We start from the raw sequence: 25,298 nt of genomic DNA, 5'->3' as shown, positions 1-25,298 counted from the left end.
GATTTTCTTGACAAAAAACTATTTCATTAGATATTGAGGTAAAAAACATACTGGATGCATGTTGTGAGCTTGATACGTTCACAAGTTCTTCTGCAATAAAAAAGAGATCTCTGGTAAGGTCACTTTCTACAAATTTGAAAGTTCGGTTACCAAATAACCAATGCATGTGGATATACAAATACTCTGTTAGTCCAGGGCTTTGCAGTATTGTTGAAGTTCTTAAACATCTGACCCCTGTTGCTTTGAATGCAGGTGAAAAAGAGGTCATCATCAATTTCAGTGCCTCCGCTAGTTTTCGAACGAGGACATCTGCTTTACTAGTCTAACGCTCAACTGATCTAGCTAAATAGAAGAAAGGTATTTTTAGTCGAATTGTTCGAGTGGTATTATGTAGCGAGTACTTTACCAGTCTTGTTTATAAAGGTAAATGTAATTCATTTGATAAAAAAACCCAACAAAACAAGGTAGCTCTTCATCCTATCTCACTACAGACACGATATAATGACCATGTGTATCATGGATATATAGTCAGAATCTTATTTTGAGTCTATATTGTATTGCTGAGTGAGTTGACATTTTCTGGTATTATCTACTTTAGATAAATATTTTCTACATATGTATAATTATTTCAAGCAAAAAAGAAGTGACATGTCTTGAACAAAGTATCCGCATTGACCAGAGACGTATATAACACATATGTGTTATATACGTCTCTGCATTGACCAATGATTAGGGTAATTAAACGGGACGTTGGGGTGGGTTTGGAAGGTATGTGATGGGAGGAGTCTTTTAGTGCATTGCATTGTCCTTCTGTGTACTTCTGATACAGGGAGGAGGTAACTGCGTATAAACTGCATACATTTGGTGTATTAATAAACTAATAATACTACTGATTATAGTAAATCTTGGTTGGTTGGTTGTTTGACATTTTTTCTCTACGACTCCTCCCGTTTCCAGGTTTTGTCTCACCGAGTCGTCAGTGTTCTGGCGACGTCAATTTATCACAGAGCACGGTGGTGGATCTTTAAAATGATGCGTTTTTTCTAAGGGAGACAACTCCCAGCATTCCTACTCGATGTTTTGCTTCAGTCTAATGTTTGTGAAGTGAATAAAACAGGACATTAGGTGAGCAATTGTGATTTATAGATGTCTATGATGAGTAAATGATGTGAGTATGAGGTTTTATCATCTTCCTTAATGTACAAAGATTTTAAGTACTAGATTGTTCTAACTTAGTAGCCAAACATTTGATAAGCCTCCACACCAGTCTTGGCAGTAAACGTGACATCAGATGCAAGTTGTTACCCCAATATCTGATATCATAGAAATGGGACGTTCTATATGTGTCTAGTTGATTAATATAAGAAAAACAGCAGGTATCATATACACGTTTATGATATGGAACGTCTGATTACTTTGATAATATCACTTAGGCTTGATTGTCACGAGTCGTACAGCAATATATAAATATCATATAGACGCATGTGTAATTACACTGTTGTACAACATTATAAGTACATCACATTTTTATTGTCTCGGTTGTGGCTGACATACCATTCACTTCAAAGTAGTCTATGTAGGGAAATTGATTCGTGAGTTTTTTGCTTATTTTTCAGATATACAGGTTATATGATAAACAGAATCTTACACTCGTGGCGATATGTCTATATTGAACTTATTTAACTTATATGGAAATGATTGATATGCCACTTGCCTTAAGCCTTATGGTCATAACATATCAAATTATTGAACTTGTTTAATAACTTAACTGGCCTGTTGTGTCATGTCATATAAACATGTCATGAATACTGTAAGACAAACATGTATAATAACCTATTGTGACATAATAAATAGGTTATATATTGATGATTGTCTCGATAGTGAATAAGGCAACACCTTTTTGATAAAAAACACCTGCACTGCATGTAGGTTTAAATGGACCATATTAAATGAATATAAGGCTGAATTTTGAAAACCAAAGGTATATATGTTTTTTATAACTTTATCCAGTTTCAAAAACGTGGAATTTCAGGACAAATGCAGTATGGTACAGTGTGGTATTTATCCTGATCTCCAAATGCAATATATAATATAAATAATTAAGAGTTACCTCCACATACAAGAGAAAGATGATTTCCTTGTTTAATTAAGTGGTCATGATAAATCCTAATTAGTTGACAAAGTTAAACAGGATTTCCATTGTTTAACAAGTAAACAAAAAATGCCTTTGGTGTAATTTTGGGTCATGAGAATGATTATGAAAAACAGTTGAAAATAAAACCACTTTGTTTTGTATTCAGGTCACACTGTTTCCTAATGAACAAGACGTAGGGAGTTGAATTACGATTGCTACCAGTGCAGGCTATGTCCGACATATCCCTGTCACCGACACCGTCCCAGGAAAACCTTGCCAATACAATGGACGCTTCCATGTACAATGCAATTGACACATTTATGGCCAATGAAGAACAGTCCTATGATGATTTTATGAAACAGTTTACACATTTAACAAAAGGTAATGATAGATTTGTAACCAATTAATGAATGGTAGTCTGCAACATGTATGTGCAGATCTACATAACAGTTTACATGGATCTCATAATAACCTCATCTCCTGCCTCATCATTAATTGTCTTTTAAAAAACCTGTTATTTTTTAGATGATGTTAAAGCAGAGATGCTTAGAAAGCGAGAAGTCATGTTTAAGAAAATGAAAGAATCTAATTCTAAGTCTGTAGCTGAGAGTAGCAAGCAGTGTAGCGTACCTAAGGATGTTAGTGACACCTGCCCAGGTGTGTTTACTGGGGAGGTGGAGGAGCTGGAGGAGGAGGAGGTATGTCTGTTCTTGTTAACACTACATAAGGGGAAGTAATCTTGTCAGAAAATGTGATACAATTTTTAAATTTTGAATGACACCAAGTTTAGACATATATTCATGGAACAAATTGAAATAGGCAGTGATTACTTTCACACCCACCCTTTTATGACTTGAGATACCACAAGGACATTGAACCTGGAGCACAACATTAATGGTTACGATGTGTAAGTAGCTGGAATTACTTAAGTTCCAAGGGAAATCAGTGTTTTTCTGAGAAATGAAGTGTTGTTATATAAATCTATTGATGTACATTCTAAAAGCACAACAGCTACATTTTAGTTGTGACAAAGGATATTAATGGGAACATCGTTCATAGAGTGTATACAATTTGTATATATTTCTAAATATATATATGTATATAGTTCTGAAAGATTGTTTTATACATGTTCAATCTATTTTGTTTTTGTTTTTGTTTGAGTTCTGTTGTATTCTGATAAAATATTGGTAAAATAGTGACAGAAAAATTATATCAAATTTAAACTCTAAATAAATGGTTAGAGGGAAAAGTCAATCTTTTTATTTTAACAAATGTCTATGTTGATATATGAATGGAGTCTGATTTACATGAACAGGTGCTGGAATTTGGAACCAGTAGCAGTATAATGACAAGTGGAGTTAACAATGGACCTAAACAGTCCGTGGTAAAGGTAAGGAACATACAAGGATCACTTAGCACAAGCTCTGGTTTAGAACACCTTAGATTACCACTGTTTATCTATAGGCACATTATTATAGCTTCAGAAATGATTGGGGCCATGGTAGATGTCACCCCTGATATTATTTTACCAGTTATATTTACAAAGGTCAAGGTAATTCATTTGGAGAAAAAAAAATGGTAGACCTTCATCCCAGCACACTACAGACATGATATAAGGACCCTGGGTATCTTGTATATATAGTCAGAATCTATTTTGGGTCTATAATTTATTGCTGAGTGAGTTGACATTTTCTGGTATTATCAACTTTAGATAAATAATTTCTACATATGAAACTGACTAGATATTTTATCAGTGGCTGTCAGTTGATTGGTCCATTCATATGTCCATTTGTTTGTTCATTCACTCTTTATCTCTGGATTTATCTTGAATTTCAGAAATTCTCAATGTTTTTAAAATCTTCCATGCTGCTTTAAGTGTAATTTGCAAACTTACCAATAGATTCAAAGTTGATGCCACCTTCTACAAATAGAATACAGACTGTCAGGTACACAGGATAATTATCAATATAAAGATATTTCCCTATGTGTTTGATTGTTATTTCATACTAAATCTGCTTATTCATAGTTAAAGAAATAAAATTGCACATATGCTTTAAGCATAGTTAAATTAATTCCATGTTCAATTTGAGTGATCATTTGTACATGTATGTACTTGATCATTGATCTGGTTGTCAGGCCATAATTTGAAGAAGACATAAAAATGTCATAACCCAACATTTATCTATAGATATGATAATGAACATTTATACAAATACATGTATGGTATGCAATGCCATTCTGAAGAAAATGTTTTGTGAATGAAAGATTGAAACAAATACAGATGAATACACAGTATACTGACCATGACTTATTCAACCACATTGTATGGCCTTGGTGTAGTGATCATTTGATTTAGGTACAGATATCTACATCACAAGTTTACAAAAAGAAGGTATTGTGGTACATTTTATTTAATAGCCTAATAGGTTTGGGATCCACAGCAATAATTCAGCACATCTCGGTATAGTTAACCTTATAGTTTTGGGATCCACAGCAATAATTCAGCACATTTCAGTATAGATAACCTTATAGGTTTTAGGATCCACAGCAGTAATTCAGCACATCTCAGTATAGATAACCTTATAGGTGTGGGATCCACAGCAGTAATTCAGCACATCTCAGTATAGATAACCTTATAGGTTTGGGATCCACAGCAGTAATTCAGCACATCTCGGTATAGATAACCTTAAAGGTTTGGGATCCACAGCAGTAATTCAGCACATCTCGGTATAGATAACCTTATAGGTTTTAGGATCCACAGCAGTAATTCAGCACATCTCGGTATAGATAACCTTAAAGGTTTGGGATCCACAGCAGTAATTCAGCACATCTCGGTATAGATAACCTTATAGGTTTGGGATCCACAGCAGTAATTCAGCACATCTCAGTATAGATAACCTTATAGGTTTGGGATCCACAGCAGTAATTCAGCACATTTCAGTATAGATAACCTTATAGGTTTTAGGATCCACAGCAGTAATTCAGCACATCTCGGTATAGATAACCTTATAGGTTTGGGATCCACAGCAGTAATTCAGCACATTTCAGTATAGATAACCTTATAGGTTTTAGGATCCACAGCAGTATTCCAGCACATCTCGGTATAGATAACCTTATAGGTTTTAGGATCCACAGCAGTAATTCAGCACATTTCAGTATAGATAACCTTATAGGTTTGGGATCCACAGCAATAATTCAGCACATCTCGGTATAGATAACCTTATAGGTTTGGGATCCACAGCAGTAATTCAGCACATCTCGGTATAGATAACCTTATAGGTTTGGGATCCACAGCAGTAATTCAGCACATCTCAGTATAGATAACCTTATAGGTTTTAGGATCCACAGCAATAATTCAGCACATCTCGGTATAGATAACCTTATAGGTTTTAGGATCCACAGCAGTAATTCAGCACATCTCAGTATAGATAACCTTATAGGTGTGGGATCCACAGCAGTATTCCAGCACATCTCGGTATAGATAACCTTATAGGTTTGGGATCCACAGCAATAATTCAGCACATCTCAATATAGATAACCTTATAGGTGTGGGATCCACAGCAGTAATTCAGCACATCTCAGTATAGATAACCTTATAGGTTTGGGATCCACAGCAGTAATTCAGCACATCTCGGTATAGATAACCTTATAGGTTTGGGATCCACAGCAATAATTCAGCACATCTCAGTATAGATAACCTTATAGGTTTTAGGATCCACAGCAGTAATTCAGCACATCTCGGTATAGATAACCTTATAGGTTTGGGATCCACAGCAGTAATTCAGCACATCTCAGTATAGATAACCTTATAGGTTTGGGATCCACAGCAATAATTCAGCACATCTCAGTATAGATAACCTTATAGGTTTGGGATCCACAGCAGTAATTCAGCACATCTCGGTATAGATAACCTTATAGGTGTGGGATCCACAGCAGTAATTCAGCACATCTCAGTATAGATAACCTTATAGGTTTGGGATCCACAGCAATAATTCAGCACATCTCAGTATAGATAACCTTATAGGTTTGGGATCCACAGCTGTATTTCAGCACATCTCGGTATAGATAACTTTATAGGTAATTCAGCACATCTCTGTATAGATAACCTTATAGTTTTGGGATCCACAGCAGTAATTCAGTACATCTCAATATAGATAACCTTATAGGTTTGGGATCCACAACAGTAATTCAGCACATCTCAATATAGATAACCTTATAGGTTTGGGATCCACAGCAGTAATTCAGCACATCTCAGTATAGATAACCTTATAGGTGTGGGATCCACAGCAGTAATTCAGCACATCTCAGTATAGATTACCTTATAGGTGTGGGATCCACAGCAGTAATTCAGCACATCTCAGTATAGATAACCTTATAGGTGTGGGATCCACAGCAGTAATTCAGCACATCTCGGTATAGATAACCTTATAGGTGTGGGATCCACAGCAGTAATTCAGCACATCTCAGTATAGATAACCTTATAGGTTTGGGATCCACAGCAGTAATTCAGCACATCTCGGTATAGATAACCTTATAGGTTTGGGATCCACAGCAGTAATTCAGCACATCTCTGTATAGATAACCTTATAAGTTAGGGATCCACAGCTGTTTTTCAACACATCTCAATATAGATAACCTTATAGGTATGGGATCCACAGCAGTAATTCAGCACATCTCTGTATAGATAACCTTATAGGTGTGGGATCCACAGCAGTAATTCAGCACATCTCGGTATAGATAACCTTATAGGTGTGGGATCCACAGCAGTAATTCAGCACATCTCAGTATAGATAACCTTATAGGTTTGGGATCCACAGCAATAATTCAGCACATCTCGGTATAGATAACCTTATAGGTGTGGGATCCACAGCAATAATTCAGCACATCTCAGTATAGTTAACCTTATAGGTTTGGGATCCACAGCAGTAATTCAGCACATCTCGGTATAGATAACCTTATAGGTTTGGGATCCACAGCAGTAATTCAGCACATCTCGGTATAGATAACCTTATAGGTTTGGGATCCACAGCAGTAATTCAGCACATCTCGGTATAGATAACCTTATAGGTTTGGGATCCACAGCAGTAATTCAGTGGTAACAGATCAGTCTTTGACATTATTTTGAATTGTTCCATTATTTCAGTTTGACAACTTTGTTGAGATAGATGAAGATGATGAAGATTTATTGGAGGGTAGTGGTTATGTTGCCAGTTTTGCTGAACAAGACCCCAATCTGAAATCAGAAGGTTTGTATGTTCTCTTGTTTGTAATCTGAAATCTTTCTCTTTTGTTTGTCATGGTATTGGCCATAAAAGTGCCCTTATTGTCAAAAGTTTCTTCTAGATAATCTTACATACCAGTTTATTTTGCAATTTTTTTTGTAAAAATTTAGAAAGAAAAAACTGCCATAAAAGTATTTGAATAAAAGATAGACATTTGGGTTTTTAAATATACATAGAAAATTTGTATGGACCTAAGAGATGGCAAGGTACAAATTATAAAACACAGAGTTTTACTGGTGTTCAGACATCGTGTTATAGTCATACATCATGGTTATAGTGTACTATGTATTTGACATTCTTTTTTTATTACATTAGTGTTAAGGGAAGGATAGAACATTTTTTTTTATAAAATTGTGTTTGTGATATACACCTGTAATAATAATACAATATTTTATTTAAGTTACAGAACCGAGCTTGCTTGATCAGGAGCAGACAGATACCAAGGAAACTGAAAGCCAAAGGGAGATAACTCCTGCATCTTTAGCTGTTATAGAGCCGAACGCTGAGATAGGCTCTGCTGAATGTGGTGTCCTTAATCCTGGGGAAGTGGAAGACCTGCCATCCATAGAGCCAGTCATACAGAAGGACCAAACACTCAACTTCTCCGCCAAATTCATGGAGGGAGCACCAATCGAGGAGGATCAACAGGTATTGGTAAAATAAGAATGTTACTGACTTTGTGTAGTGGTCAAGTGCAAGCTCAATGTTTTAGAAGTTAAAAAAATTATATCAGAGTTATAAACACTGTGAAATTAACAGTCATCCAATCAGAAGATTATTAAAAGATAAACGTATGATTTAAGTTTTAGCTGACTATCGGGACGAGAAATTAAAATAATTTGAAAAATGTAGGTTTGTAAAAGATTATATTAACACAGATGAAGGATAACATCAGTATCCATAACCAGAATGAAAAATATGGAAAACATAGAAGAACAAGTCACATTATTATCCACGACCAGAATTAAGATATGGGAAAGATGGGAGAACAAGTTACATTATTATCCAAAACTAGAATAAAAAATATGGAAAAGATAGAAGAACAGGTCACATTATTATCTAAAACAAGAATAAAAAAAATATGAAATTCAGAAAATGGTTTGAAAACAAGTCCTATTAATATCCAGAACAAGAATGAAAAATACGGAAAAGATTTTCCTGTGCTGCTACATTCTTAATTTTTATAAGACGTATTGTTTAAATGTTGTGTCATCATGTTGCTTGTTCAGTATTTCACCTTTCTTTGTATTTCGAAAGAAATTTCAAACATCAGTAAAAATTCCAAATAAATTTTCTAGATTTTTCATTGGCGTGTCTTGGGCCTAAGTTGAACTATCACAGAAGTTTTCTTGGTTTTTCGAGGATGTTTATTCTTTGTTCATTGATCCACATTTTCTTGATATTGTACACAGGTGATCCATTTACAAGTGTAATAACATCAAGTTATATCATTTTAATGATTTAATGCCTTCTAAAGATAGACATCTGGGAAAAATATTTCAAAGATTCTTGAATTAAAAACATGCACAAAATTTGAGCAGGTTTATTGCTGCATTAAAACCACTGCAGCAGCTGTAGTAGGGATAAAAACATCTCTGTTTACACTGGATACACAAGGTGAAACTTCTTTTGATAGGATACATTCCTGGCAAGTGAATGTGTTACAACCGCTTACAGTACACTGCATGATGATGAAACATCATTATTTATAAAAAAAAAAGTATCATTTACCAGTTTTAAAAAAACCCTGAAAAGAATATTTTCAAGCATATTTAGAGTTACATATAGGTAGGGGCATTTTGTATGATAACTTTAAAGGTTGAATCAGGCTCTATGAATAAGGCTTTGAATATACATTTGCATATATCGAAAGGAATTTCCAGCATCTGTATATAAGTATGCCAGTTAATGACTAAATATCCTCCCTCCCCCCTCCTCCCTCCCCCTCCCCTTAGTCTGTGTTTTTCCTAGATGATACTTGTTACTGTATTTATTATGGATGACACTTTTGTTGATATGGAAACAAGATATTGACAGTATTTGAAAAAGAATCGTCACCTCTAAGAGTTTGCGATGTCTTTGTCACACCTATTGATTTTAAACCTGAGATATTTCGCTGTATGTTAACAATCCTGGTATTTCTTTATAATGTTATTATTGTTTATATATACACACTTTCCCATACTAGTATATATGCTCTACTCCTTAAAATGTCCAAAAGCTGTAGTGGTCTGTTTTGTGAATAAAATAAATAATTTTCCAAGGCCTGTATACAGTAGAAAAATGATAACAGTGACAGTACAATTCTGATTTAGTTATTCCATACCTTTGATCAGTATAGATCTCTATTTTATAATTGATATAACAAAAATCAACAAAACTACTTAGGGTTTTTCTTTAAAAAGAAATTGTAATTAATTGAACTGCCTTTTTTTCAAAATGTATTTCTTAAAATAATTTTTATAACACAAGGAAAGGATTTTGGTCAAGGACAAGAAATCTTTTATTGAAATATTTTTAGTTTCTTTAACTTTAATTAGAGAACGTATTATTAGGTGTTTGTAATGTGTAATGGAGAATTAGAGATTTTTGGGAGAAGTGTTAAAAATAGTGGAGGGACAAATTATAATCCCTTATCACTATAGCTTATACTTTTATGTAAACTGTAAAATATTGAAATTTCTTAACTGCTGCTAACTTCAATCTTAACCATTGAATGGATTAATTCCTGAATGAGAAATAATTTTCATAAGAATACAAAATTGAAGTTTGATCCACAACACATTAATTCTAACATATTAAAACAAAAAATGTGAAAGAACTACCCACCCACCGCCGTAAAGAAAAATGAACATGTTGCATGAGGATGTAATAATGAACATAATATGAAGATTTCATAATCCGTTTTGGTGAAGAATTATCTCCAGATACAAAGCGTAAGAAAAATGTAAAAAATGTAGAAAAAAATTAAAGAAATATTTTTTCTTATTTATTTGATATGGTTTGGTGAAAGTTAGCCGTATTTCCATCCTGTAACTGCCCTGAGAGATGTGTGTTATCTTTAATACACAAGTGTTCACATGTCTATATGTATATAAATGTCAACGCCTCGGTGTAACCATGTCTCTTACGGGGATCTGCAACAGCAAAGTTAATGGCAAGAGTTAGGTCCAAGTCTTGATGTCATTTGCTGCTGTTACCGACAAAAGTAGGTCAAATAATTTACATAATAAAATAACTACAAATTAGACAGTGAAAAAGAGGGAAACTTTCCTGTTCTGGTAAAAAGAAAGATACACACAATTCGAATGCTGAATGTTAATCTTTATTGGGTTTAACAAACTAGAATTTGGTTCAGAATTGAAGGTATTAAAATTGCTAGTCCGTATGCATCAAAATTAGCATACATTTTATCAGGATAGAATAGCAGCAAATCGTATTAATGCATTGCCAGGTTAATTTTTTTTTCTCTTAAGCTCTGAAATAAATTTTATTACGAGGCAGCTTGTAATGCTATTAAACGTCACATGGTTTACATAAAATGATATTAGGAGTAACGGGCCACACACCCTCTGCTGACATCACTACCCTATGGACTTGTCCCAATTGAATTGAATTTTTATGATTTTTAACTACCAGGTACCATCATTTTACGGCTGTAGTACACAGAACACCTATCCAAAGGACACGGATAAGATAGATTTCTGTCAACCTGTACTTTACAGTTCAATTGAAATGCTGGTCTGTTCGTTAATCTATTGTCTTCTTGTTCCTGAAAAGAGAATTTTTTCATAAAAATTTTGAATTTCCAAAAAAAAAAAAAAAAAAAGAAAGGGTTCAAAACAAAAAATATTCAAAATTAGAGAATTTGATTACCTGCACCATGAAAAATACAGACATATCATGAAATGTCAACGACTAGAGAGTCTGTCCCAAACTTCACTTAACAGACAATGGGACATTTCATTTCACATTTCAATTCAAGTTAAAAGAAAAATTGCCATATGACAGGACATTAATCATTTCAGATTTTGGTAAGGATTAAGATGTGATTTTAAAGTGGTTGATCACTGCTCTGTTTGAGACATGGCTGGTTGAAACAATTAAGCTGAATTGATATGATGCTAGGTATTATTGGTCAGTTTCTTCTTCTTTCGACATGTAAATGCTTGATTCATGATATTCCAGGGCCAACCTCTTACTGTTGTCTGAAAACATTCCTCTCACATTATCATAGCTTTGGACTGGTCATTGAATGATATTAAGAGCTACAGAGGTTTACTACCAATGATACCATACCAAGTTCTGTGAGATTATTAGGATCAATATGGTATTTATCATTTTTTAACACACAGGGATGCATGCTGTTTCAAGAAATTACATGTTATCCCAGTATTTGAAAAACCAAATGCTGCCTTCATCCCCATTTTTTATGATTTATGTCTCGTCTTAATTTCTTGTTTCACCTGCTGTTCAGCTAAGTGTCCAAACCATAGCCTCTGAGTCGGGGATGGGCTTAAAACAGAACATTAGTGGGCTAACTTATTACCTCTGACTCATAGTCAGGAGTGGGCTTAAAACAGAACATTAGTGGGCTAACTTATTACCTCTGACTCATAGTCAGGAGTGGGCATAAAACAGGACATCAGAGGGCTAGCATATTACCTCTGACTCATAGTCAGGAGTGAGCATAAAACAGGATATCAGAGGGCTAGCATATTACCTCTGACTCATAGTCAGGAGTGAGCATAAAACAGGATATCAGAGGGCTAGCATATTACCTCTGACTCATAGTCAGAAGTGGGCATAAAACAGGACATCAGAGGGCTAGCATATTACCTCTGACTCATAGTCAGGAGTGGGCATAAAACAGGACATCAGAGGGCTAGCATATTACCTCTGACTCATAGTCAGGAGTGAGCATAAAACAGGATATCAGAGGGCTAGCATATTACCTCTGACTCATAGTCAGAAGTGGGCATAAAACAGGACATCAGAGGGCGATCATATTACCTCTGACTCATAGTCAGAAGTGAGCATAAAACAGGACATCAGGGGGCAAGCATATTACCTCTGACTCATAGTCAGTAGTGGGCATAAAACAGGACATAGGAGGGCTAGCATATTACCTCTGACTCAAAGTCAGGAGTGGGCTTAAAACAGGACATCAGAGGGCTAGCATATTAACTCTGATTCATAGTCAGGAGTGGGCTTAAAACAGGACATCAGAGGGCTAGCATATTACCTCTGATTCATAGTCAGGAGTGGGCTTAAAACAGGACATCAGAGGGCTAGCATATTACCTCTGATTCATAGTCAGGAGTGGGCTTAAAACAGGACATCAGAGGGCTAGCATATTACCTCTGACTCAAAGTCAGGAGTGGGCTTAAAACAGGACATCAGAGGGCTAGCATATTACCTCTGATTCATAGTCAGGTGTGGGCTTAAAACAGGACATCAGAGGGCTAGCATATTACCTCTGATTCATAGTCAGGAGTGGGCTTAAAACAGGACATCAGAGGGCTAGCATATTACCTCTGATTCATAGTCAGGAGTGGGCTTAAAACAGGACACCAGAGGGCTAGCATATTACGGCTGACTCATACATAACATATGACAAAATGTTAGGGATGGGATTATAAAAGGACATAAGGAGCCAATACATAATATGACTGAAAGTCAGGGATGGGTTTAAAACAGGGCATCATGGGATCAACACATAACCTCTGACCCAGAGTTAAGGATGGGTTTTTTACAGGAACTCAGGTGTCTAACAGTTTATGTGATATTATGTACCAATAATATTGTGATATTATGTACCAATAATATTATGTACCAATAATATGCTGTACCAATAATATTATGTACCAATAATATGCTGTATGAATAATATGTTCTACCAATTGTATAGTGCATCAATAACCTTCTGTACTTATAATATACTACAGGAATACTATACTTTATTCATATATACTGTACTAATAATACACGTTACCAAATGATACACCTTATCAATGATACACCATAAGAATGATACACCATACCAATGATACACCATATCAATGATACACCATACCAATGATACACCATACCAATGATACACCAATGATACACCATACCAATGATACACCATACCAATGATACACCATACCAATGATACACCAATGATACACCATACCAATGATACACCATACCAATGATACACCATACCAATGATACACCATATCAATGATACACCGTACCAATGATACACCTTACCAATGATACATCAATGATACACCAATGATACACCATACCAATGATACACCATACCAATGATACACCATACCAATGATACACCTTACCAATGATACACCAATGATACACCATACCAATGATACACCAATGATACACCATACCAATGATACACCATACCAATGATACACCATACCAATGATACACCTTACCAATGATACACTGTACCAATGATACATCATACCAATGATACACCTTACCAATGATACACCATATCAATGATACACCTTACCAATGATATACCAATGATACACCTTACCAATGATACACCATACCAATGATACACCAATGATACACCATACCAATGATACACCATACCAATGATACACCATACCAATGATACACCACACCAATGATACACCATACCAATGATACACCATACCAATGATACACTGTACCAATGATACACCATACCAATGATACACTGTACCAATGATACACCATACCAATGATACACCTTACCAATGATACACCATACCAATGATACACCTTACCAATGATACACCATACCAGTGATACACCATACCAATGATATACCATACCAATGATACACCATACCAATGATACACCATACCAATGATACACTGTACCAATGATACACCATACCAATGATACACCATACCAATGATACACCATACCAATGATACACCATACCAGTGATACACCATACCAATGATACACTGTACCAATGATACACTGTACCAATGATACACCAATGATACACCTTACCAATGATACACCTTACCAATGATACACCATACCAATGATACACCATACCAATGATACACCTTACCAATGATACACCTTACCAATGATACACCATACCAATGATACACCATACCAATGATACACCATACCAATGATACACCATACCAATGATACACCTTACCAATGATACACCATACCAATGATACACCATACCAATGATACACCATACCAATGATACACCATGATATACACCATACCAATGATACACCATACCAATGATACACTTTACCAATGATACACCATACCAATGATACACCATACCAATGATACACCTTACCAATGATACACCATACCAGTGATACACCATACCAATGATACACTGTACCAATGATACACCTTACCAATGATACACCAATGATACACCAATGATACACCATACCAATGATACACCAATGATACACCTTACCAATGATACACCAATGATACACCTTACCAATGATACACCATACCAATGATACACTGTACCAATGATACACCTTACCAATGATACACCATACCAGTGATACACCATACCAATGATACACCATACCAATGATACACTGTACCAATGATACATCATACCAATGATACACCTTACCAATGATACACCTTACCAATGATACACCATATTAATGATACACCATATCAATGATACACCTTACCAATGATATACCAATGATACACCTTACCAATGATACACCATACCAATGATACACTGTACCAATGATACACTGTACCAATGATACACCAATGATACATCAATGATACACCATACCAATGATACACCATACCAATGATACACCATACCAGTGATACACCATATCAATGATACACCATACCAATGATACACCATACCAATGATACACCATACCAATGATACACCATACCAATGATACACCATACCAATGATACACTGTACCAATGATACACCATACCAATGATACACCATACCAATGATACACCATACCAATGATACACCATACCAGTGATACACCATACCAATGATACACCTTACCAATGATACATCATACCAATGATACACTGTACCAATGATACACTGTACCAATGATACATCATACCAATGATACACCTTACCAATGATACATCATACCAATGATACACCATACCAATGATACACCATACCAATGATACACTGTACCAATGATACACCATACCAATGATACACCATACCAATGATACACTGTACCAATGATACACCATACCAATGATACACCAATGATATACCAATGATACACCATACCAATGATACACCATACCAATGATACACCATACCAGTGATACACCATACCAATGATACACCATACCAATGATACACCATACCAATGATACACCATACCAATGATACACTGTACCAATGATACACCATACCAATGATACATCATACCAATGATACACCTTACCAATGATACATCATACCAATGATACACTGTACCAATGATACACTGTACCAATGATACATCATACCAATGATACACCTTACCAATGATACATCATACCAATGATACACCATACCAATGATACACCATACCAATGATACACTGTACCAATGATACACCATACCAATGATACACCATACCAATGATACACTGTACCAATGATACACCATACCAATGATACACCATACCAATGATACACCATACCAGTGATACACCATACCAATGATACACCATACCAATGATACACCATACCAATGATACACCATACCAATGATACACTGTACCAATGATACACTGTACCAATGATACACCAATGATATACCAATGATACACCTTACCAGTGATACACCATACCAATGATATACCATACCAGTGATACACCTTACCAATGATATACCAATGATACACCAATGATACACCTTACCAATGATACACCATACCAATGATACACCTTACCAATGATACACCATACCAGTGATACACCTTACCAATGATACATCTTACCAATGATACACCTTACCAATGATACACCATACCAATGATACACCATACCAATGATATACCATACCAGTGATACACCATACCAATGATACACCATACCAGTGATACACCATACCAATGATACACCATACCAATGATACACCATACCAATGATACACTGTACCAATGATACACTGTACCAATGATACACCAATGATATACCAATGATACACCTTACCAATGATACACCTTACCAATGATACACCATACCAATGATACACCATACCAATGATACACCATACCAATGATACACCTTACCAATGATACACCTTACCAATGATACACCATACCAATGATACACCTTACCAATGATACACCATACCAGTGATACACCATACCAGTGATACACCTTACCAATGATATACCAATGATACACCAATGATACACCTTACCAATGATACACCATACCAATGATACACCTTACCAATGATACACCAATGATACACCAATGATACACCATACCAATGATACACCAATGATACACCATACCAATGATACACCATACCAATGATACACCTTACCAATGATACACTGTACCAATGATATATCATACCAATGATACACCTTACCAATGATACACCATACCAATGATACACCTTACCAATGATACATCATACCAATGATACACCTTACCAATGATACATTGTACCAATGATACACCATACCAATGATACACTGTACCAATGATACACCATACCAATGATATACCTTACCAATGATACACCAATGATACACCATATCAATGATACACCATACCAATGTTACACCTTACCAATGATACATCATATCAATGATACACCATATCAATGCCAATGATACACCATACCAATGATACACTGTACCAATGATACATCATACCAATGATACACCATACCAATGATACACCATACCAATGATACACCATACCAATGATACACCATACCAATGATACACCGTACCAATGATACACCATACCAATGATACACCATACCAATGATACACCTTACCAATGATACATCATACCAATGATACACTGTACCAATGATACACTGTACCAATGATACATCATACCAATGATACACCTTACCAATGATACATCATACCAATGATACACCATACCAATGATACACCATACCAATGATACACTGTACCAATGATACACCATACCAATGATACACCATACCAATGATACACTGTACCAATGATACACCATACCAATGATACACCAATGATATACCAATGATACACCATACCAATGATACACCATACCAATGATACACCATACCAGTGATACACCATACCAATGATACACCATACCAATGATACACCATACCAATGATACACCATACCAATGATACACTGTACCAATGATACACCATACCAATGATACACCATACCAATGATACACCATATCAATGATACACCGTACCAATGATACACCTTACCAAGGATACACTGTACCAATGATACATCATACCAATGATACACCTTACCAATGATACATCATACCAATGATACACCATACCAATGATACACCATACCAATGATACACTGTACCAATGATACACCATACCAATGATACACCATACCAATGATACACTGTACCAATGATACACCATACCAATGATACACCATACCAATGATACACCATACCAATACACCATACCAATGATACACCATACCAATGATACACCATACCAATGATACACCATACCAATGATACACTGTACCAATGATACACTGTACCAATGATACACCAATGATATACCAATGATACACCTTACCAGTGATACACCATACCAATGATATACCATACCAGTGATACACCTTACCAATGATATACCAATGATACACCAATGATACACCTTACCAATGATACACCATACCAATGATACACCTTACCAATGATACACCATACCAGTGATACACCTTACCAATGATACATCTTACCAATGATACACCTTACCAATGATACACCATACCAATGATACACCATACCAATGATATACCATACCAGTGATACACCATACCAATGATACACCATACCAGTGATACACCATACCAATGATACACCATACCAATGATACACCATACCAATGATACACTGTACCAATGATACACTGTACCAATGATACACCAATGATATACCAATGATACACCTTACCAATGATACACCTTACCAGTGATACACCATACCAATGATACACCATACCAATGATACACCATACCAATGATACACCTTACCAATGATACACCTTACCAATGATACACCATACCAATGATACACCTTACCAATGATACACCATACCAGTGATACACCATACCAATGAGTGATACACCTTACCAATGATACACCATACCAATGATACACCTTACCAATGATACACCAATGATACACCAATGATACACCATACCAATGATACACCAATGATACACCATACCAATGATACACCATACCAATGATACACCTTACCAATGATACACTGTACCAATGATATATCATACCAATGATACACCTTACCAATGATACACCATACCAATGATACACCTTACCAATGATACATCATACCAATGATACACCTTACCAATGATACATTGTACCAATGATACACCATACCAATGATACACTGTACCAATGATACACCATACCAATGATATACCTTACCAATGATACACCAATGATACACCTTACCAATGATACACCATACCAATGATACACCTTACCAGTGATACACCATACCAATGATACACCTTACCAATGATAAACTGTACTGTACCTATGATATAATTTATTCTATTTTGTTCCAGGTGTGTACGGATGAGGTGGAGCCGTTCTGTTTAGACACAGACTTTGACTATGATAATGTTATACTGACTCCTAAGTATTCCCAGGAGGATGTTATTCTCATGAAAACTCTGAGGGAACAAAATCAAGCAGAGAAAACAAATTCTCAAGAAAATGAGACCTAGCCATGACAATAAGAAATTGATCATTTATAGTCTACATTGTGTGCTCATTACAGTGAGACTTGGGTATACAGCCATCAGTTAGGGTTTTTTTTATTTTTTTGTTTCAGAAATTATATAAGTGTCACAAGAAGAAACTGGTTTTACCAACACGCTGCCTCATCTAACAAAGTTACTTTTGATGTTGGTAAAGACAGGTTCTATCCTGTAAACATTCCAGTAATCAGGGAACATTCTCATTTATCTTTTTTAACACGTTTACAATCTTTTTACACCAGTATGTTTCCGTCCAGTACTTTGATATTCATATTAAAAGATGAACATTTTTACGAAATGATATGATTTTCTTCTTATTTTTATTCTTTAAGTTTTATTTTTTATTTCTGAAATAGGAAATTAGGTACCTTCATTAAAAAATCCATGCAGTGACTTTGAATATTACCATTACCACTAAGTCAAAGCCTGTGTCTTTAAGCCTCACCAACTTACATCAACATTGTAAGTCACATTGAACCATGCCACCTTACACCACCAAGTTTACATGACATTAAACTTTACAATCTAACACCATCAAGCCAGTACATGTGACCTTGAGCCTCATAGTGTTGCATCTTAAAGTCAGTTTATTTGACCTTAAACCTCACCATATCAATACAAATCATATTGAACCTCACCACCATACACCTTTAGCTTAATTCACATGACCTTGAACCTTACCACCTTTCACTATATAGTCAATACATGTAACCTTGTGTCTGACTATCTTATATCACCATGTCAGTACATATGACCTTGAACCTCACCACCTTACATCATATAGTCAATACATGTGACCTTGAACCTCACCACATTACATCATATAGTCAATACATGTGACCTTGAACCTCACCACCTTACATCGTATAGTCAATACATGTGACCTTGAACCTCAGCACCTTACATCATATAGTCAATACATGTGACCTTGAACCTCACCACCTTACATCATATAGTCAATACATGTGACCTTGAACCTCGCCACCTTACACAATGAAGTCAAATCATTTCATTTCAACGAAATTTTGTTATACACAAACATAGAAATGGTTCAGATAACAGGCTTAACCTATATCAATCTTTTCCATTATTAAATACATGAACATAGATTTATGTTACTAGAACAAAAGGAAGGATTTCAATATATACAAGGAAGATTAGTCATTTTACACCTTGAAGTTAATGCATATGATCTGTAACTTGATCACCTAAAACCATCAAGTTAATATATGTGACCTTGAACCTCATCACCTTACACCATCAAGTTAATATATGTGACCTTGAACCTCATCATCTTACACCATCAAGTTAATATATGTGACCTTGAACCTCATTACCTTACACCATCAAGTTAATATATGTGATCTTGAACCTCATTACCTTACTCCATCAAGTCAAAACATTTAAGCTTGAGTCACTTTACAGGTACTGGTGACTTACCGTGTCGGTTTAAGAAATCCGTTAAATAAGGGATTAGAAAGCCAGAAGACAAAGTATAACTTACATCCGTCTGAAAGAAAAAAAAGATGTTATAAAGCGAAGGAATATAACTCTTGTGTGTATCATATTGATTGCAGTATGCGGTATCTTCTGGTCGTGGTTTTGTGATGTTTTGAAGACTTTGTAAGGTTTGTTTCCGAAACCCACATCTACAGCAGAGAGTAACAGTCTATATTAATTATCACAATTGTACAAAATACATTCAACCATAACGGTGGTGTGATGCCCCCAACATTTGGTGGTTTGTGCTCTGAATGTCCAGAAATTGACCTGTCTGTGCTACCTTACAATAGGTACTTTGGTTGGCATACGACGTAGCTTCCGTATATTGTTCAGTAAAGTAGTAGCGACCAGCAGCCGCCGTTTGAAATCAAGACACCTAACAACAGACCCAACATTACAGTAACAGATATGCGCTGATGATAAGGTAAACAATTATCGTTTATTTGCGCCTAACATCTTCCTTTGGACGAGTTTCCGTTATAGATTTGAAGTATTCTTATGATAATTATTAATATGTAGTGAGAGAGAGAACAAATTTACACGTCCTCATTACCATATTACATAACCGGTCTGTGCATTTCTTCTACTGTAATTTCTGTAGTTTTTTCAGGCGAGTCCAAGACAACAATTCAAAATGAGTGAGTCCCAAAGAAACCCAGTATCCAAATGTCTTGAGTCCCAAAAAACACTGTACTATAGTTTACTTTTGCTAACAGTGTGAATGTGTTGGGAGATCATTTTTAAATGCTACCAGCCTATAATATCTAACTGAACATTACGATTCGTTTAGGACTTCACTTTAGTAGAATTAGTTTTAAATTTTAATCCATGTGTACACATAAGGGGTTGACCCATAGAGTGGAGTGATACGGTTTTTGGTCATCATAGGGAATTAGGGATCAACATGGTGTAAGTTGGGAGTATACCCTGATGTGGGGAGGTCGGACAAATAAACATGGCTCATTGGGACATTTGAAACAATAGATTTGAGTATTTATGGACACGTTGATAAGTGAGCTCGTTCCTTTAAGAAAAATGACATTAGTCACAATTCTACTTAAGTCGAATTCGACATGGAGTCCAGTAAGTAAAATAAAGATGATGGTTTCTTTGGTTGACAGAACCCCTGTACAAATCAACCCCGCATACGGGTTTGGTGAGACAGGTATGTGTTCAATGATCTTTATTTCACAAACTTCCTCTAGATGTTATATTCTGTATATACCCTACATGTTATCTGATATCTTTGATACTAACGGACATCTAATAGGCAACAGGGATTTTTGGCACCGAACGAACAAGGACACATTTTATAGGGAAAGCTGTTTCCTGCAGTCTGAGAAATTAATATGTTATGTAGTAAATAAATAAATTAATTAATAAAAACGCGCCAATTGAAGTGTTCACAACTTCATGAAAATTCTACTGATCCTGTTGTACTGTTGCCATTGATCACACTTCCTGGCATGTCTTCTGATAATACTATAAAACCCGCATCAATGTTCACCGTAACTACTTTCGTAGATAATTAAAGTTCTAGTGTAGGAAGGAGATATAATTTCATTAGAGAAGTTTTGCTTTAAGTGACATGTTTTCGAGTCTGTGATACCGCTGTGTTTTCATGTGTTGGCAATGGTCAGCTCACCTTTACTTTAATGGTCGGCAGTTTAGTACCAACCGGGTGTAATAAACGCATCACAGATAACGTGACTTTTTCACGATACATCCCACTCACCTCGGCAAATTGAATCTAAAGCATTAAAAATCTTAACAACGCAGATTGGAGAAAAAACGAAAAGAATTTTAAAATGACTTTAAAAAAATCCACCTTATGTGAAAGTTATAAAACGTTTTAAGTATTTTGTGGTACGAAGAACGATTTCCCAGGGGGTGTCCCCATATACGAGGCGAGCACCGAGGGCGTCCGAATGTAATGGCCACGCGAGTTAGGTACTTGATCCAGCCGAATTTTGTTATAGGTTATCACACGTTCACAGACCGATTCAGCAATAAACATTCCATTTCTTTACGAAAAATAATCAAAGCGCATATTTAGAAATAAATAAATAAAATCACTTTTGGTTTATATCCGCGACAGTGTATGAGGTAGTCTGGTCTTAGATATGCAACAACGAAATAAACATATCTTAAAGTAGGACAATTTTATTGTCTCAATAATTTTCCGAAGGTGCTACACACGATTTTGGACACCTAATTTTCAAGTACACTGTCAGACCAAGGGAGACAACCCTTTACTCTTGCCAGATTTAATCGATTCCAATAAATCGAATGTCATTATTATGTCAGCGAGAGAAGTATAGGGGGAAAAAACCAATGTAACAGAAAGTATTTTATCTTTTTGCATAGCGATGGACACGTTTCAGGATATGTAATAAAACCATATTTTATAAAAAAATAAAATAACCTAAACGCTAACTCCTACTTATCAACTCATGCGATGTCCGCCCCATAGGACGTGCAATGTACGTGCATGTTGAACATTTTGTTTTGAAATGAATGACACAAGTCCTCCGAGATATCCATCGCGAAATCTGTTTAATAAATCGACAAACTTCCTTAACGAGACTAGCCACGGTGTTAGCCCACATACACGTGACGTCTGAGTGCTCCGGGGCTGGAGATGGAGATGAAAACATCCCGAGGTTAGGGAAGCAGATTTTGAGAATCCAATCCTGGTCTGGAGAAATATGTCGGCATTTATAGCGTCCCTTGGAAATTGTAGAGTCACAATCTTCCACTCAATTTATACATTCATTCACTTTATATTCCATAGCGGTTAATTTTCCACTAAATTTAATCGTATGGGTTGGTCCTTTAAAGTTTGACCCTCATAAATAAATCCAATTAAATTCAAATAATTGTTTTATTGTGAATTTTTCATCCCTACGTGCGGATAAATTCTAAAAATATCTCGATTTCGATTCAGCAGTTGTCATGGTAACCAGTCTGATTCTGAATTTGTCCGATGATTTTGAATTCATTCTGGTCATTTTTTTCCTGGTCTAATCTGATTAAACACAGATCTGTAATTCCACTTTGATACTACACGTTCCAGCCAACTAGAGGAGTATCCGAATGTAATCAGATATCTGGTTTAATCAGGTTGGTCCTGGTTTGTTCAGTTTTTAACTGGGGAGGAGATTGTACAATAGTACAGCTCCACAAAACATTATAGGCTTACGAAAGGGTTTAAGAGAAAATAGAAATGACCTACATTGAGTCACCTGATTGATCATATAGATTCTCTTTAGGTATACCCGATTCTTCCGAAATCTAGACCCCTCGCACACCCATTTGTTTGTGCTAGTTCGTGGCTACAAAAATGTTACTCACTGAACAACATACAGGATGATTGTCAAAAGACAGTGACGACAGTACATATCGGTCCATTTCCCGAGAAATCGTGGATAGGTTGTATGGAACCGTGCACCTTGATGTTTACCTGAAGTTAAGTAGGACAACGCTCTACCGACTGTTCCACCATCCGTGCTAACAAGACAGATGAGTAAACGTTGATATATCGTTTCACAAGCGTTGTAAAGTAAATAAAGGATGCCTCCCTCGTTCAGGCGAGGATAGGTCCAGCTCCCTGACCAAAACAAACCATGCTGAGTCCTCAAAGTCGATACTTACCGGTCTTGTTTTTTTAATAAAGAGCGTTACGATTTGACCGGATGGGAGACATGTTACTCCTGCCAGTCCAGGTTATGGCATTTCTGTGCACCATTGAAACAAATCTCGATGGCGAATAACTTCATTCGTAAATAGATCAATTAAAATGGGTTGAATGTAAGATGAAATTTATAAATCCGATAGCTTCTAGGTTCAATTATATGTGTAATTTTGAAGAATGTGACCTGTTGTGTGGTTATTGGGTTTGTGATAACTTCTTTTGTACTTGAGAAGCGTATGTAAAAACTAGATCTAGCAGGGTACCCCGTCCAGGGCACCAGACGTGCGTGATGTGTCGCGATACATTTTTGAGGTTTTTGTTTTTAAATTTAATTTTACAAATATAATTATTTGGCCTTTCGGGTTTAAATTGTTTTTATCCACGTGTATGCACGGTTCCTTTGGCCGATAGCCTGATAATTGATAGCTAATCGCCTTCTGAGTACATGAAAAGTGATTTTTATATCACATGCAAAAATGCATGTCAAACCTGTGGAAGAGTAGAAAGCAATTTTCTCTAGGTGATATACCCATATAATGTATAAATAAACATTCGTGAAAGGTCGCCCCTTCAACCGTTAAAGTTCTTCTCTAAAAATTAAACGAAAGAAAGCGATCAAAATTTGGTAAATTGAAATTGATTTGAACTCGTGTGAAATTGGACCC

The 25,298-nt window shown here is 35.8% G+C and overlaps 1 protein-coding gene across 3 annotated transcripts; it reads left to right on the top strand.

The window, feature by feature from the left end:
• Positions 1-1,079: 1,079 nt before the first annotated feature.
• Positions 1,080-19,737, top strand: LOC132565709 (intraflagellar transport-associated protein-like). 3 transcript variants are annotated; one of them, XM_060230408.1, is made up of 7 exons: positions 1,080-1,125; positions 2,301-2,515; positions 2,660-2,832; positions 3,450-3,524; positions 7,278-7,380; positions 7,817-8,064; positions 19,242-19,737. In XM_060230408.1, the coding sequence occupies exons 2-7, from the start codon at positions 2,365-2,367 to the stop codon at positions 19,401-19,403; spliced, it is 912 nt and encodes a 303-aa protein (XP_060086391.1). In that variant the 5' UTR covers positions 1,080-1,125; positions 2,301-2,364; the 3' UTR covers positions 19,404-19,737. The 3 variants fall into 3 exon arrangements, with proteins under 3 accessions (XP_060086391.1, XP_060086392.1, XP_060086389.1); XM_060230409.1 differs by having other exon boundaries at positions 1,101-1,168; positions 7,823-8,064; XM_060230406.1 differs by having other exon boundaries at positions 1,101-1,168.
• Positions 19,738-25,298: the final 5,561 nt, after the last annotated feature.

Source organism: Ylistrum balloti, unplaced genomic scaffold (assembly GCF_031769215.1).
Source record: "Ylistrum balloti isolate Yb309-2 unplaced genomic scaffold, AGI_CSIRO_Ybal_v1 Utg369730, whole genome shotgun sequence".
Taxonomy (NCBI): domain Eukaryota; kingdom Metazoa; phylum Mollusca; class Bivalvia; order Pectinida; family Pectinidae; genus Ylistrum; species Ylistrum balloti.
Note: the sequence above shows the minus strand (reverse complement) of the source record. Positions and strands in the feature narration are given on the sequence as shown.